The following is a 14,517-nucleotide window of genomic DNA, read 5'->3' as shown; positions in this document are numbered from 1 at the left end:
TAGACAACTCAGAAAGGGAGGAAATTGGGAGCCCATGTTTCTTCAGTCCTAAAAAATAACTGCTAGATTTGAGGTTTTCTGTGAGAGGTTAAAAACATTTTTTAAAAGAACTCATTAAAGCTGGGGGTGGGGTGTGTGTGTGGGTGGAGTTTACATAGGCAGTGGTCTAAACTGGTTTTAAACTTCCCAACTTCTTCCAACAAAGATGTAAAGAGCTCTCCTTTTCCTTAAGCATCATTTTCAAATCGTAAGTCACAACAGATAGGAAATATACAAAGACGTGCATCAATCTCTGCTTGTAGCCAAAGCTGTGAGCCAACAGCCATGCAGGGAACTTTGCTGAAACAAACGAGCAAATCATGTCTGACTGAAGCCATTCTCAGCCTTGGCTCCTCAGTTAATTCGGTACCTTCTGTGGAGTTCCGTACAATTAAAGAGAGCCCATTTATGGGCTATTTACTTGCTCAAGACCCCGCTGATGTGTGTTTGTGTGCACGTACCTGAGATAGAGAGCAAAAAAGACAGTGACTGTGTGTGTATAACGGTTGGATGTAATCTAATCCCTGAACTTATCTGCATTTTAAAAAACTATAAAAAGGGGTAGTCTTTAGCCATTTGTTTACCAAGTTGGTTTTGACGGCTGAGATCTCATTTGCCTTTCTGGCATAGAAAAAGCATACCAACAGCCTCGCCTCGAGCTCAGCATGGTTTGTGTACAGGCTCCTTATCCCTACCCTTCCCACTGACCACCTCCACGTCGGCCTGCCCCCCATCGACTTCTGTGGATCGCACTCTTCTTCCTTTCATCCAATAAACAAACACGGCCCGTCGGCTACATGTCGGGCACAGGACGAGGCACGGGGGCTTACAGACTAGTGTAATTCGAGTCATTGATGCCTTACCTCTTACATTTATCCCCTTGGCCTAAGTCATCTAGTTTCTTGTTCATTTCCTCGCCTTCTCTGTTTTCTGCTTCCATCCCTCTATTTGGCTCTAGAGATCTCACATACATATTGCTATGACAGTTTTTCTTCTGGGTACCTGAATCTGCTTTCTCTCCTGGTCAGTCTCCTTCAAACTCCTCTTACAGCAAGCTTCCTACAACACCGCTTTCACCATTTCATTCTCCGCCAAAACACACAAGTGTAACCTGCAGCCTCCCACAGCAAATCCTAATGTCTCTGCCTGGCTTCCCAGATTCTGTTACGTTCCCTCAGTACCGACTCAGCCTAATTTCCCACAGCCGCTCCCCCCCAACCCCCCCAATTTTGGCCATTTCCCGCACTGTCTCTTAGATCTGCTCTATTAGTTTATGTGTTTACAACCACGTGGGTTCCTACCCTGGGATGCCTTTCCTTCCATCTTTCCAAATTCTACAAAAACCAGACCAAACTCTGCCACGGTTTTCTGAATTACACAATCCCTCACCTTAAACTTTTCTGTAAGGAGTGCTGATTTTGCTGACTGAATAAAAATGAATTTGCAAGAAAACCCAGTCTGGGGCAACAAAACTCCAGAACTCAGAGCTGCAAATATGGTGAACCCTTTCCAATAAATCCGATCATGTTTTAGAGCAGGGGTAAATATTTCAGGCTCTGCTGCAAACGCTCAACTGCCCTGTTGTTGTATGAAGGTAGTCACAGATCAAACATAAACGAGCGTGGCTGTACTTTTAAAACTTACTTACGGAAAGGGGTGGGGGGTGGAATTTGGCTCTCAGGCCATAACTTGCTGACCCTTTTCTAGAAGAAGAGAGGATACTGGTGAGGACCTTCTCTTTGGATGGCAAAGGACAACCGGACGTGCCTTAGATCAGCCCCTGATCCTCCCGAGTGGCTTGACTGTCTCTTTAAGACAGTACGTGTACCCTAGGAGTAGATTCCCAGCCTAGAAGTCATCACCATGGGAATTTGGGCTGTGACCATCTGTTATAGCTATTCCGGTCAAAGAAGAAGAGATAGTGGAATTTACTTTGTCACCTGTGTTGGGGACGTGGTGAGGAAAGAAGCCACTGTTTCCTTCTGCCGACCTCCAGCCTGGCAGGAGGCTCCCTGGTCAGGATCGCAGGGCCTAGAGCAAATCTTCTCCTACACTTCTTTGTGCCAGGCACTGCTCTCTCATTTCATCCTTACACCAACCCTATGAAATTTACTTTATCATCATATCTATTTTTCAGTTGGAAGAAACCGATGAGGTCTTAGTCAGCGTTAGCTACTGACACATACAAACGGTTTTGGTGCCTTATATCGGTGTGTTTGGGGAACAAGATGCCCCTTGCCAAGAGTTCTTATTTCGATATGAATGTGATGAAATCATGAGGACAGCTCATTACCTCTGACCCTTACAATCACCCTTCAAAGAGTATTCTTTTCACTTTATTCAGGGGAAATGGCACTCATAGGGGTTAAGTAGTTTATCCAACTTTGCCTATTCAGAAAGGGCAGAGTTATGATTCAGATCTAAAACTGGTCTGGCCAAATAGAGCTCTGGTTCATTCCTTTGAGCCCCGCTACCTCTTTAGTAACCCTAACCTAAAAACCCGAGTTTAATGTGTTTTTAAAAGCCCCCCAATGCTTGCCCTGTGTGAAGTGAGGAATTACATCAGCTTCGTGGGTCTAGTGTCCCCAAGGAGGGCCTCAGAGAGCAGAAAAGCAAACCAACAACACCCAGATGGGAGAACTGGCGCCCAGGCGAAAAGCAGAAGAAGTGGGCGTAGCCCCTTTTCCTTTCCCACAAACCCAGGTCTCTGGCTGCACCTTCTGATCCGAAGTGCGGAAGTGGCTTTTTACGGTGGTGGCGCTTCCTTCACACACGCTGCGGCAGTGCCAAGGCAGAGGGAGGCGTATTCTTACCAGCCTGTCATATTAAAATCCCTGTAGAGCATCTTCTTCCCAAGTTCCTTTCTCTGTACTCTCCTTGGAAACTCCAAATGTGTGAACTCATTTCCCAGCAAGTGAGGCTGCATGAATGCCTAATAGCAAAAAGAAAAGAAAAGAAAAAAAAAAAAAAAAAACCCACACATATTTAGAGGAAAAAATAAGACCCAAGGATGTTTTGCAAATTGAGACAGCCCACATTTCAGAAACAAGAATACTGTTCTCAAATGTTAAGGGAGATAAATAGATTGAAGACTCTAAATACAAATAGAATATCAACAAATAAAAATCCTGAATCTAATTTATAAAGGAATGTGACTTTTTCATTGGAGATGATAAAACTAATGGTAATCAAAGACGTGTATCCCTCAAGCAAGGAAAAGGTTCACTTTTTAATTCAAATTCAAGGTGGTTTCACTTGGGCTGAATGGCACGGTGAGGAGGTGGGAAAGCTCCCCCTGACTCTCTCCTCCTTGGCTTTCTCTGCTCACCTCCTATTTGTACGCCTAGTTACTGGGCCTGGCCTCTGAAAGCTGCATGTGGGTCTCCAGGTCAACACAATGGCCTGAGAGAGCGGGTTGGGACTGCATGCACCAGACAGGAACTTTCTGTTGGACTCCCTCCGTTTTGCTCTGCAGTAATTTGATCATGTAATTGGAAGACTGTTCCAGAACAGATGGCTTCTTCCCCTCCCCCCAATCTCTGTTCACACTACAAAAGTCTTGCGCAAACAGCCACTTAGGGAATTGCTTCGAAACAACAAACAGTCTCATTGTCGCACTCAAAAGTCAAATCCAGTTAGCCAAGAGATGAAATGCTCAGGTATGGGCTTCCCTGCTCAGAGGCCACACGCTGTAAGCAGACCTGCCCCGGAGCCGCCCCGTACCAAGCCGTATACCTGCTTATTAGCGGTGTACGGGAATGGATCTTTCTCTCTCTCTCTCTCTCTCTCTCTCTCTCTTTCTGGCAGGGAAAAGAGTGGGTGGAGCAAATCACGGCCTGGCACTGTAGGAAAGCCAGGGCTCCCTGCCACAGGACAGATGGCCATATCCTCGGTCTCCTGGAAAAAGGCATCTCCCACAGCCTCTTTCCCCCAGGACCTGACGCTGGCAGATCTCCCACTGATTCTCATGGTGGTCTGCAGGTCTCAGCTGAGTCACCAGAAGCTAAGCGCATCAAGAGTCAAAGGAAGCAAGCTGAATTGTCCCCAGGCTCGTCAGATTGGACCAGCTAAAAGAACTCTGAGCCAGCGATGCTGAGCAGCCTTTGGGGACAGGATGGGACAGGACTGAGAATGAGAAGAGGGGCGGTCCTGTCTGCTGCAACCAACAGGCTCCAGGTCGGAAGGGCATTCTGGATCATCTTCGAGGGGCCCTGAAACCTCTGCTGGGGATGAGGCTTGGGCTGCCTACGGGTATCAAGGACACTTAAACACTGGGTTTTACAGAGAAGTTCCTTGGGGGGAGGGGGGAGGGAGGAAGGGAGGAAGGGAGGAAGGGAGGAAGGAAGGGAACTAATATTCATAGCGCAGGTCAGTGTGGTAGACTTTGGGTGAAACGAATTTGGGTTTGAATCCAACCTCTGCATTTATAAGCTGTGTGATTTTAGTGGGTGATTTAACTGCTTGGGCCTCAGTCTCTTTACCTGTACATTGAGATTAACTGCAGATTTATCTCATACTGTTTTAATAATGAAATGAAATGATATCTACAGTGCACTTATGATTGTCTCTGCTCATAAAAAGAAAATAATTTATCCCTCTAGTAATTATGGAGCCCTATTGCATCCTGAGTACTACAGTAAGTATTTCTTGAGCTCTCATTGCACACCCCCGCCAACCTTATGGGCGGGACTGGCTACCTAATCTGTGGGGCCCAGTGCACAAGGAAAATATGGAGCCTCTATTCAAAATTAAAAATTTCAAGAAGGTGACAGCAGAGTATTAAACCAAGTGCAGGGCCCTGGGCAACTGCACAAGTCACGCCCACAAAGCCAGATGTACTTACAGAGTAGATACCATTTTATTCCTCTCCTTTATTTTGGTCCACCCATGAAAACTAAGGACCAGAGGCATTAACAGTCAATGAACAGCAGCATTTTTATGTACCCTCTATCATCTCTCAGAACTTTGGGACTGAATTAGCATGGCGTTTGTGTCTACCCCCTGCCCTCCAAGCTGGAGTGACACTGATTTAGGGGTTACCATGTGTCAGGCACTTGATAAACCTTATGTTATTACCTCAACAATCCTACAAAGCACATGTCATAGACTCAATTTACAAAGGAGGAAACTAAGGTCCAGAGAGGTTAAGACACCTAGCCCAAGGCTATCAGCCAGGAATGGGTGGTTCTAGAGCTTAAGCTTAATATCAAACCTATAACCCCCATCCTAACCCTTATGCTGGACCTTTAACCTGCACACATTTACAAAAAACAGTAAGTGGGCAACAACAGGCCTGTGATCCATGCCAAGTATGAACCACAAATAGGCACCCATGACGATCCAGTTAACAAAAAATTACAGATCTGCACACAACCTGGCCATAAGGATGTTCCTCAAGTAGCGAGAAGAGATCATTTAATAATACGAGTGATTAAACTAGCATAAATCCATACAGAAGAATTCTGTGCAATCACATACAAAGGTGTTATACAGGATATGTAATTACACAGAAAGAGCTGATCTATTTGTGAAAAACAGCATATCAAACAATGTGTCTGTGAGTGTGCAAGTGTATGAGCTTATATGAATCGTGTCATATATATGTACAGATCTATATAGGACATACATGTATACATAAATGAGTATGCATGTGTATAAACATAGGTACACAATACACATATACATTACATAACACATAGGTTAGGATGCAAAGGCCATTCCTAAGTAAATTTTGTACCCTCATGCCCTTTCTGCTGGAATACATTTGCCTGGACAGTTGTACCGGGAGAAGTCTGCAGGGTAGCTGGGAACTCCCCAGCAGCTTGCTGTCTGCAGGGGCCACCTCGCCTCTCCTTCTGGGGATGGGCAGCCTCAAAGGGGCCTTGAACCGTGTGTCACCTGTGACATCCGTTGCCCCTTCACATGCAGAGTCTTTCAGGGTCTCAACAAAACTCCTGCTTCTCCCCTTATAACAACAGGCTACCGTATTTCATCAGTTCTAAGATGCCCTTTATTAGATGCACCATTATTTTGTTACCTCTAAGGAAGGGCAAAAAAAGCTGCCAATTAAACGATGCACGGTGCTTTCTTTACCACTTCAAATTTTTAATTTATTATTTTTGAAAGAACTCCTTTAGACGTAGACAAAATTCTATTATCTATCACTAGTGTGCATATTTAGGAAGGAATATATAAGTGAAGTGCATCAGTTAACATTGTTCCAAAACGTTTTCACATTTAGAATCCAATGGCACTCATTGCTTTCCAACTCTGAATCATCCCGTGTTCGTGATTTTCCACACAAGAGCGGGCTGTGTTTCAGGGGTGCATTGGTCATGCGGCATTTCTTAAACAACCCGCAGAAGAACTACAAGACAGAAGCCAGCTTTGCCAGCATCCAGAGCCCCCTTGCTTCTGACTCCCACCTCGGGAATGCGGCTGAGCAAGTCCGGTCACTCCTCCCCAAGCCCCTCTGCATGACTAGTTGCATCCAAAAAGTGCTTCACTTTTGTCTGCACGTTTTCCTTCAAGCTGCTGGATGCGAGTCCTGAAGTTTTGGTGCTGCTCTTTTGATGTTTGCTCATGCCTAAGAGATGACAGCCATGTCATGCCTGCCACCTGGCTGACAGAAACAATAAACCGTAAAATATCCCAACTTCCAGTATGTCAAAAGGTAAGAGGAAAAAGGGTGCCCTAGCTCTGAGGAATTACTGTGATATTCATCCCCCACTGATACGGATGTCACACCCTTGGATTTCTCTCTCTTTGTGGTTATTTTTCTTCCTCTGGCTAGTTGCCACAGCACATTTCACATGTTACATGACACATTTTCCATTACAATCATGCCGACCACAGAATGCATGTGTATTCCATGTGTACCTAGGACATATCCTGCCGTGACATGTTTTTACAGTGCTTCAAAATCACCACCTGCGGTAAAGTAGCAGGATACAAAACTAACGCACAGAAATCTTTTGCATTCCTATACACTAATGATGAAAAATCTGAAAGTGAAATTAAGAAAACACTCTCATTTACCATTGCAACTAAAAGAATAAAATATCTAGGAATAAACCTACCTAAGGAGACAAAAGACCTGTATGCAGAAAATTACAAGACACTGATGAAAGAAATTAAAGATGATACAAACAGAGGGAGAGATATACCACATCCTTGGACTGGAAGAATCAACACTGTGAAAATGACTATACTACCCAAAGCAACCTACAGATTCAATGCAATCCCTATCAAACTACCACTGGCATTTTTCACAGAACTAGAACAAAATATTTCACAATTTGTATGGAAACACAAAAGACCCCGAATAGCCAAAGCAATCTTGAGAAAGAAAAACGGAGCTGGAGGAATCAGGCTCCCTGACTTCAGACTATACTACAAAGCTACAGTAATCAACACAGTATGGTACTGGCACAAAAACAGAAATATAGATCAGTGGAACAGGATAGAAAGCCCAGAGATAAACCCACGCAAATATGGTCACCTTATCTTTGATAAAGGAGGCAAGAATATACAGTGGAGAAAAGACAGCCTCTTCAATAAGTGGTGCTGGGAAAACTGTACAGCTACATGTAAAAGAATGAAATTAGAACACTCCCTAACACCATACACAAAAATAAACTCAAAATGGGTTAAAGACCTAAATGTAAGGCCAGACACTATCAAATTCTTAGAGGAAAACATAGGCAGAACACTCTCTGACATAAATCACAGCAAGATTCTTTTTGACCCACCTCCTAGAGAAATGGAAATAAAAACAAAAATAAACAAAAGGGACTTAATTAAACTTAAAAGCTTTTGCACAGCAAAGGAACCATAAACAAGACGAAAAGACAACCCTCAGAATGGGAGAAAATATTTGCAAATGAAGCAACTGACAAAGGATTACTCTCCAAAATTTACAAGCAGCTCATGCAGCTCAATATCAAAAAACCAAACAACCCAATCCAAAAATGGGCAGAAGACCTACATAGACATTTCTCCAAAGAAGATATACAGATTGCCAACAAACACATGAAAGAATGCTCAACATCCTTAATCATTAGAGAAATGCAAATCAAAACTACAATGAGATATCATCTCACACCGGTCAGAATGGCCATCATCAAAAAATCTACAAACAATAAATGCTGGTGAGGGTGTGGAGAAAAGGGAACCCTCTTGCACTGTTGGTGGGAATGTAAATTGATACAGCCACTATGGAGAACAGTATGGAGGTTCCTTAAAAAACTAAAAATAGAACTACCATATGACCCAGCAATCCCACTACTGGGCATATACCCTGAGAAAACCATAATTCAAAGAGAGTCATGTACCACAATGTTCATTGCAGCTCTATTTGCAATAGCCAGGACATGGAAGCAACCTAAGTGTCCATCAACAGATGAATGGATAAAGAAGATGTGGCACATATTATACAATGGAATATTACTCAGCCATAAAAAGAAACGAAATTGAGTTATTTGTAGTGAGGTGGATGGACCTAGAGTCTGTCATACAGAATGAAGTAAGTCAGAAAGAGAAAAACAAATACCGTATGCTAACACATATATATGGAATCTAAAAACCAAAAAAAAAATGGTCATGAAGAACCTAGGGGCAAGACAGGAATAAAGATGCAGACCTACTAGAGAATGGACTTAAGGATACGGGGAGGGGGAAGGGTAAGCTGGCACAAAGTGAGAGAGTGGCATGGATATATATACACTACCAAACGTAAAATAGATAGCTAGTGGGAAGCAGCCACATAGCACAGGGAGATCAGCTCGGTGGTCTGTGACCACCTAGAGGGGTGGGATGGGGAGGGTAGGAGGGAGGGAGATGCAAGAGGGAAGAGGTATGGAGATATATGTATATGTATAATTGATTCACTTTGTTATAAAGCAGAAACTAACACACCATTGTAAAGCAATTATACTCCAGTAAAGATGTTAAAAAAAAAAATCACCACCTGCATCCTAGTTGTAGGCTTCCTTCTTACCAACATTTTCAATACTCACTCCTGTTGTATTTGTCAGACCTGATGGCATTACTGATGTTAAAAGACAACAGCAACAACAACAAAAAAACTCAAGAACTAAGTACAAGTAGAACAAATAGGTGGCTGATGAACAAAAAAGGAGATGCTAAAATATAATGGGACACATACCTGTTGGTTTTCTGAGGAAAACACACACTTATTAGTGTATCTTTTTGTGTAATACTCATGAAAGTTTGCATAGACAGTCTATCTTAGCTCAGGCTGTCATATCAAAATACCACAGAAGGAGGGATTTAAAACAACAAAAAAATATTTCTCATAGCCTGGAGTCTGGGAAGTCTAAGATCAAGATGCCAGCAGATTCACTGCCTGGTGAGGGCTCTCTTCCCGGCTTGCAGACTGCTGCCTTCTTGCTGCATCTCACAAGGCCTTTCCTCTGTGCTCTCGTGGAGAGAGAAATCGAGCTTTCTGGTATCTCTTCTTATCAGGAAACTAATCCTATTAAATCAGGGCCCACTCTTATGACCTCATTTAACCTTAATTACTTCTGTAAAGGCCCTATCTCCAAATTCAGTACATTGGAGTTAGGGCTTCAACATATGAATGTGAGGGGAGGGATACATACATTCAGTCCATTACATGGTGTTATATGTATACCTGTTTATATATGTATATACACTCAAAGTCATCAAAATATTATACAGTATTGTCTGATGGTTTTCTTTTTAACTTATCTATATTCATGAATATTTCTACCATTGAACATGGATTACTTTCATTTTAAAAATACTCTAAAATTTGTTATTTTTTGAGAACCCAGTTATTAAACTGTGTCTTAAAAAATTGTTGAAAGGAGCTTAACTGCCCCTTCTTACTCCAACAGTTTGAGGGAATGCTAAAATCACTGGAAAGGGCCACCCCAGGCAGAGGCTTGGCTCCAACACAGGGGATGCTGAAGCGCACTGCTTCCCAACGGGCCAGCAGAGATATTTTGTTCTCAGAAGCAGAATGGCCCAGCAACTTGTGGACTCAACAATTTCTTAGGATCTGCCCAGCATTCAAATAACGTGGACTGGTGAGCGTTACTTCACTAGTGCTGGCCTGCCCTGCTGGAAGCATTGCTCAAGTCAGCATTTTGGAATCTTGAGCCTCGAAAGTGATTTTACTTATAATACAGTGTAAGCAACACACACAAATTTTAGAGTCTGCAAAACGTGGGAGCTGGAATTTGTTAGGTTCCTTTCAGCAATAAAATCCAATGATTTTCTGACCCCAAACTTGTAGGATTCATGGACAATTCTAGCATATTTTACTCCACTGCTCATACCTGGGCAGCTCATAAACATGTGTACATGACGACTGCCCCTTTCCAAGGCACATCTCCGAGGGATGCTGGCCTATGAAAAATGTGGACCTTAATGGGATCAATATCCAAAATGGGAGCAAGCACACATTTAAGGTCCCATGTCCACCTGCAAAATGAAAATTCTGGACACTCTCCTTATTTATCTGCTATGCTTGGATATATTTTAGCTTTTTCTCTTTGATGATGCTATTTGGATATATGTATGTTAGAAACATCTGCATGATGACACAAGTAATACCAGCTACTCTTAAATATGTTCATTATTTTTAAAACCTCAGCTACGCTTTAGTGCCTAGAATAGCACTGATCACAGTAAAGGCTCTAAATAAGTATTTGCTGGAAGAATGAATACAGAACATTCTGACCCGCTTTACACAGTCACCTTTTAGTGATCATTGAAACTTTACAAAATAATACAACATAGCTTTCAATCTTTAGAAAAAGATAAAACTTAGGTCCATGGCACATGAAAACAATCTTGGACACACATTACATATTTTGGATTTAGTTAACTTTTTATAATTTCATAGATACCTTCCTGTAAAACAACAAGCATGTGGGTGCAGTCATACCATTGAAAACCCCATGATATTTTACAATCCTAAGAACATGTAAATTATATTATGTCTCTTCTCTACCGAATAAGCATGCCAACCAGAAACCTAGAAATGTGATTTATACTAAAATCCAATTTAAAGTGTGCTGGCCTGCCACATGTAAAAAAAAAAAAACTGGACCTCTTTTTGTACCTCCATTTTTATCCTAAATTTTGAGGCTTTCCTTCAAGGAAGCATAACTGAATGCTCCTAACTGAAGGGAGAAGGGTGGAGGTACACCTGGAGTTCAGGTGTGCACCACAAATGGTACCTGGGAGGAAAGGCTTGGTAACCACTGCCCATGCAAAACCAAAGGCAGGTGGTCAAGAGTCTTTTAAGGACTCTGGAGAGTACAGGTTTGCTAAAAAAAAAAAGAGGGTAGCACATATCCTTGACACTTAAGTGTCTGGGCAGCTAATACGAAGACATTTCCAGACATGGTCACATCTGGCCAGGAACAAGAGGAGGCATCTTCTCTAGGGAAAGGATGCTGGAGTAACCTGCTGTGTCAAGAAATGCCAGGACACCAGAGATGGGGCGGGAGGATTGAGCATCTTCTTCTGGCTGCTCTCCTCTCTAGTTCTGGGCAGAAACCAGCTTCAAGGGAAGGGGATGGAGGTGAGTACAGCACTGTGAAGAAACACAACTGTCCCATCCCAGTGAGAGTCTCTGAGTCACAGAGGGATTGAGCTATACTAGGAGGGGACAAGCCTGAGGAAGAGAGGCCTTCTGGGACCTTCCAGGAAGCCTCTCAGTAGAGCAGAGTTCATCCCTGAACCCAGGTCTGTCTCGCTCCAGAGTACACGGACGTGAGCCCCACCATCCTGGGCTAGGGGAGAGCTTTGAGCATCTTGGGGATGCAAGGCGGGGAGAAAACAGGGAGTAGAAGCAGGAACCCAGATTCCAGAGAGGGATATGTATGTACTGGGTTTGGGAAGAGGCTGAGAACCAGGCTTCCTGCAGACACTGAGACGGTGCTTCCCAAGGTTACTCAAAACTGCCTGCTGGGGGGCTTCCCTGGTGGCGCAGTGGTTGGGAATCTGCCTGCCAATGCAGGGGACACAGGTTTGAGCCCTGGTCTGGGAAGATCCCACATGCCGCGGAGCGGCTGGACCCGCAGCTGCTGAGCCTCCGCGTCTGGAGCCTGTGCTCTGCAGCGGGAGAGGCCGCGATAGTGAGAGAGGCCCGCGCACCGCGATGAAGAGTGGCCCCCGCTCGCTGCAGCTGAAGAAAGCCCTCGCGCAGAAGCGAAGACCCAACACAGCCAAAAATAAATTAATTAATTAATTAAAAAAAAAAAAGTCAAGGCCTTAAGAAGTATTTAAAAACAAACTTAAAAAAAAAAATTGCCTGCTGGGGAACACAAAATGCTTCCTCCTTCGAATAAATTTTCCTTCTGCTGCTTTGTGGTCAGCTTGCCAATGAGTAGTGCCAGCCAATAAGGGGATTATCCCAGGTTTTGGGGTATCCAGCCAATGGAACTCACACAACTAACACATGAGCTCCTGCAGGTGTAGGTACCAGGGGTTAGGGATTCAAAATATAAAAAAGAGACCCCTCTGCTTAGAGCTCACGCATTAGCAGGGGAGAATGAGGAAGGCAGAATGGGTGGAAATGGAGCTATATTCAGGGGTAAGGAACAAAGAGTGGGATCACTTGGTGGGGTCAGAGCGAATCTGAAAAGGATCTTCTTTTCATTATTTTAAAAAATTTTTTAAATTTTTTTATTGAAGTATAGTTGATTTACAGTGTTTCAGGTGTACAGCAAAGTGATTCAGTTTTTTTTTTGATGTCTAATCTTATTTGTTATGCTTACAAGTTTTATATATATATATATCTTTTTCAGATTCTTTTCCATTATAGGTTATTACAAGATATTGAATATAGTTCCCTGTGCTGTACAGTAGGACCTTGTTGTTTATCTATTTTATATATAGTAGTGTATATATGTTAATCTCGAATTCCTGATTTATCCCTCTCCCCCACTTCCCCTTTGGTAACCATAAGTTTGTTTTCTATGTCTGTGAATCTATTTCTGTTTTGTAAATAAGTTTATTTGTGTCTTTTTTTAGATTCCACATATAAGTGATATCACATGGTATTTGTCTTTCTCTTTCTGACTTACTTCACTTAGTATGATAATCTCTAGGTCCATCCATGTTGCTGCAAATGGCATTATTTCATTCTTTCATATGGCTGGGTGATATTCCATTGTATATATGTACCACGTCTTCTTAATCCATTCATTTGTCATTGGGCACTTAGGTTGCTTCCATGTCTTGGCTACTGCAATAGTGCTGGTATGAACTCTGGGTGCATGTATCTTTTTTTGAATTAGAGTTTTCATCTTTTCCGGATATATGCCCAGGAGTGGGATTGCTGGGTCATATGGTAATTCTATTTTTAGTTTTTTAAGGAACCTCCATACTGTTCTCCATAGTGGCTGTATCAATTTACATTCCCACCAACAGTGCAAGAGGGTTCCCTTTTCTCCACACCCTCTCCAGCATTTATTATTTGAACAGTTTATTTATCCATTCTACTCTCCATGGCATTTGGATAGTTTCCAGCTTGGGCTCTTACAAACAGTGCTGCTATGCACATTCTTGTCTTTTGGTGTAAACAGTGGTACACACTTTATTAGGTATATACCTAGGAGTGAAACTGCTGGGTCAAATCCTTTTTCGAAGTAGTTGTTCCAATTTCCACTCCCATCAGCAGAATATGGAAAGTTAAAAATACTCATGCATGAAATGAGAAGTCACATTCCAGAAGAGGAATGTAAAGTCATCTACCTAGAAAAATTTTATATGAATTAATTTTTTAAATGTTTAGAACTCTCAGTATGTGAAAGCAAGTTATCAAAATGAGGATTTTCAGTGTTCAATATACATCCTTTAAAAAACTGAATCATCTCTCCTCTTTCTTGCCCTTAGGGGGGGAAAAAAAACCTTGTCAGGTTATATGAGAGGAGGATTGGAAGCCTTACACTTCAAGATGATTTATCCTGATAGAAAGTCTAAGGTCACAAATGAAATGAAATTAATAAAGTCGGCCAAGCCACTGGTGATCACTAACGGTCATACGGACAGTCAAAGGAGATGGCTCTTCCAAAGCCAAGGCTGGCTGCCTGATGTATAGTGCAGGAGGAGAATATTCTGGTTTGGGTTAAAAAAAAAAAAAAAAAAAAAGAAGAAGGAAAAATGTGAAATGACCGAGATCTAAATACATATGGGTTGGAGTCTTTCATAAAAAATTCTGTCTTAATTTGTCCTTAAAATCTCAAAGTAGCAAAAACCAAGCTTGTGTATATAAGCTATTACAGAATTGGATATTAAATAAAATTCTGTCTGGTTTATGTGGATCTCAAGGAAGGTTCACATTTAAATTTCGACATGAGATTGCACTCATCAGCCACAGAGAAGTAGCATGCCCCCAAAACAACTTTAAAATTGTAAAATTGAGATCTTATGATAAAGGAGTCACATGGAAACTGGAATACAAATAGAGATATTAAA

At 42.4% G+C, this 14,517-nt stretch overlaps 1 protein-coding gene across 3 annotated transcripts in view; it reads right to left on the bottom strand.

The window, feature by feature from the left end:
* The window catches only part of PPM1H (protein phosphatase, Mg2+/Mn2+ dependent 1H), a 270,652-nt gene that overhangs the window by 66,124 nt on the left and 190,011 nt on the right, over positions 1-14,517 (bottom strand). For 2 of the 3 annotated variants that reach the window (XM_082422821.1, XM_082422819.1), the window contains exon 6: positions 2,853-2,971. The exons of the other annotated variant lie outside the window; for it this stretch is intronic. In XM_082422821.1, coding sequence (XP_082278947.1) covers positions 2,853-2,971 — 119 coding nt within the window. The remainder of the gene's footprint in view (positions 1-2,852; positions 2,972-14,517) is intronic. 3 annotated transcript variants of the gene reach the window in all.

This window comes from Balaenoptera physalus (assembly GCF_965194825.1).
Source record: "Balaenoptera physalus genome assembly, chromosome: 13".
Classification (NCBI taxonomy): Eukaryota; Metazoa; Chordata; class Mammalia; order Artiodactyla; family Balaenopteridae; genus Balaenoptera; species Balaenoptera physalus.
Note: the sequence above shows the minus strand (reverse complement) of the source record. Positions and strands in the feature narration are given on the sequence as shown.